Below are 3,152 nucleotides of genomic sequence, written 5' to 3' on the forward strand. Positions count from 1 at the left end.
TATTCTAGCAGTATACGCGGACAGTACTCATATAAAAGAAAGAAAGTCTTCTTGTTGTTAATCAGGAACAGAAACTTTTCTTCAGGTCTTCATAGAAGGTGAGATAGCTCAAAACAGTTAAACCCTTTAAAACTTTTGTATATTTTCACTGATGTATAGTTTTCTTCTGGATATGCAGAATTCGAAGTTTCTTTATTAGATTTCTGGGTCATTGATGTTCTTTTGATCTAGCCTTTTGAAGATTTGAATAGTTTCATGGATCTTCACTCGTTTAAATCTTTCATGTCTGTTTATTTTTATGGAGTTATCTTAATTTCTTTCTTATATTTTTTGTTGGTCAAAATTTTGATAGTCCCAGCTAAATAATTGGTCCCTTCTTTGTTCCTTCACTTGTCCACAATTTTTCAGTTTCTTCACAGATGATGTAAATTGAAAAGTAAAGATTACGCTATAAATGTATTAATTAGAAGTATCTTGTGATCTCCTTGGTGCTTCATATCTAAAATTTTGGCGCCTTTGTCTAATCTTTCAGGTTACCAAAAACCCACATCATCCTCTTCAAGCAGAGACAGAAGCTGTCTTGATGGAAATCTCATCGGCAAAATGGATATCTGAACTGGTAAGACTGCTATACAAGCTAACTCGGTTTGTGTCTCTCAAAAAAGTTCGTTTACCTAACGCTCCTCTATAATAATTGAAAAAAATTAGCGAGAATTTTAGTTCTTTGTTAAGTAATTAAGCTGATAATGGTTTCTTTGATCTGTAGGAAATGGATGATTCCGCCTTCTTCAATCAATACCAAATGAACCCTCTTGATTACACACTGGACGGGCTCGATTTTCAATCTTTTTTTTCTGGTAGCTATTACCCAGAAAGCACTCATAACAGTAGCGGTTCTTACATTGAAGCCTCTCACACCGGTGTTGAGAGGCCGGCAAAGCAGTTAAAGACCAATAGCTGGAACTCTTGCACCACTGAACTCACCGCTCCTAAGCATTCTCCTTCTTCCTCCTCACAAATTATTTCATTTGACAACTCAGTCTCATCGTCTCCAGCCATTAATCAGCAAGCCTATGATGTAAAATATCCCATGAATCCGAAGAACGAGTCGGCAGGGTCTCTTGGAAACATCAATTTGTCATCTGTTATTTCACGCAGTTCCCATGAGGCTCAGTTTCGTTCACCAAACCATGTGCAGGAGACCAAGAGGGTCGGTTCAGTGACAAGGGCTCCTTTACTTGCTCAAGATCATGTTATAGCAGAAAGAAAGCGACGAGAGAAACTCAACCAGCGGTTTATAGCTCTCTCCGCTCTCGTTCCTGGGCTAAAGAAGGTGCAAGTTAAAAATACTGGAATAAAATCTTCTATCGTTTTTATGCAATCTTTGAAATTAAACTTAATTCCGTGTAGTTTGATATTTTGATTTCAGATATATATTTCTTTGTCTGATGATATAATTTTTGTTGGCAGACGGACAAAGCTACCGTCCTTGCAGATGCTATCAAGTACATGAAACAACTTCAAGAACTTGTGAAGACTCTTGAAGAACAGGCAGCGAAGAAAACAATGGAATCAACTATTATTGTGAAGAAATCTCAAATCTCTTCTGATGATGAAACGTCTTCATCCGATGAGAATTTTGACAGCCAATCCGACCAATACCTTCCTGAAATCGAAGCTCGAGTTTCCGACAGGGATATACTTATTAGAATCCACTGCGAGCAGATTAAGGGAAGCTTAGTAAAAATAATCAGCGAAGTTGAAAAGCTTAATCTAACAGTTCTAAATAGCAATGTGTTTTCATTTGGAAACTCCACTCTTGATATAACAATTGTTGCACAGGTAATTCCCATACCTCATAGAAATTTTTCAGGGCATAACAAGTTTTTCATTTTTAATTATGTGAGCGTGTTATTGTGCTGCAGATGGACTCTGAATCCGACATGACGATTAAGGATCTTGTGAAAAACCTACGACTAGCTGTGCTGGAAGCCATGTTGTGACACAAAAATCCATGTTCCATTTTACGTTGCGCGAAGACTTTAGAATAAAATCTAGGTTTATTTTTTATTTTTAACTTACTGTTTGTTTTTGCTCAACCTTGGGAGAGAAACTAAAAGGCCTTCAACGTCTTCTCTTAACCATAGACCAACTGTCATTGCCATGGCTTTGTTTAGCTGCTAGGTTTAATTTTGCAGGAGGGTTTTTCACCTGTTTTTTTTTTTTTTTTGTTTTTTTTTTTTTCCGTGGTTGACCCATTGACCACGTTCAATATCCCACTTGCTGTATTTAGAGACCGGCAACTTTTTTTTTTGGAGAGGTTTGGGATTTTCTTGTCCGTCCTCTTTCTCTTCATTTATCTATGTAAATGGTGATGCAGGCAAATCACTCTCAGGTCGGGCATGTTTACGGCTTTTTATTTTTTGCAAACTTCCTTGTAACCAAACAATTAATGTGATTTGATAATTATGTGTGTTGCCGTGTTTGTTCTTAATTTGTGGCTTCATTTTCTGAGCCCTTTCGTTTGTAACAATTGGAATATATATATATCAATTAATCTATGCCTTAAAAAATTTGGTTTGTGCTAAAAAGGTAGATAAAACAGACCAGTCATTAACCAAATCGTCAAATTTCATGACTACTTAATGCATCCTGTTCAGTTAAACTGAAATTATAAAAATATGTACCTATTGACCTTTTTTGATTAAGGAGAAAGGGAAAACAATGAAACTAAAACATCAAGTTATACATATTGTTGTTTATGAAATTAAACTAGCTTCGATTGTGTATTGGGGTTATTATTCTTCTTGGCTTCCCTTATCTATGTTGAACATAATCCGAAAAACTTACTGAAGTTTGAAACATATTAATTGTTAGTTAAGACTTAATATGGAGTAAGAGAAGGATACTTTATGGTTGTAATACATAAAAATCTTCAAATCTCAATAATTGGGTCACTTTTAAATGCACAATGGTTAAAATTTCCAGAACAAACACGTATGCATATTATAAATTCAAAGAAGTAATTTCTAAGATATAATAGTGCCACCCTTAAGTTTTGGCGAATTATTGCAACTGTACGAATCTTTAATTAATGGTCCACAGCGGAGGTAGATGACAGATATTGCAAAACCGACCAAATATGGACGGTA

The 3,152-nt window shown here is 35.6% G+C and overlaps 1 protein-coding gene across 1 annotated transcript; it reads left to right on the top strand.

Moving 5' to 3' along the window:
• The first annotated feature begins 415 nt into the window (after positions 1-415).
• Positions 416-2,473, top strand: LOC116122013 (transcription factor bHLH18-like). The gene is made up of 5 exons (XM_031407951.1): positions 416-436; positions 533-619; positions 767-1,333; positions 1,471-1,842; positions 1,926-2,473. The coding sequence occupies exons 2-5, from the start codon at positions 584-586 to the stop codon at positions 2,001-2,003; spliced, it is 1,053 nt and encodes a 350-aa protein (XP_031263811.1). The 5' UTR covers positions 416-436; positions 533-583; the 3' UTR covers positions 2,004-2,473.
• Positions 2,474-3,152: the final 679 nt, after the last annotated feature.

This window comes from Pistacia vera, unplaced genomic scaffold (assembly GCF_008641045.1).
Source record: "Pistacia vera cultivar Batoury unplaced genomic scaffold, PisVer_v2 Contig10, whole genome shotgun sequence".
NCBI lineage: Eukaryota > Viridiplantae > Streptophyta > Magnoliopsida > Sapindales > Anacardiaceae > Pistacia > Pistacia vera.

Excerpts from the sequence above, each read along its gene's own strand:
- LOC116122013 (XM_031407951.1), top strand. The coding sequence starts at position 584 with ATGGAAATCTCATCGGCAAAATGGATATCTGAACTG. Across the intron at positions 620-766 it reads CAAAATGGATATCTGAACTG|GAAATGGATGATTCCGCCTT; the intron begins GTAAGACTGCTA and ends TTTGATCTGTAG. Across the intron at positions 1,843-1,925 it reads ATATAACAATTGTTGCACAG|ATGGACTCTGAATCCGACAT; the intron begins GTAATTCCCATA and ends ATTGTGCTGCAG.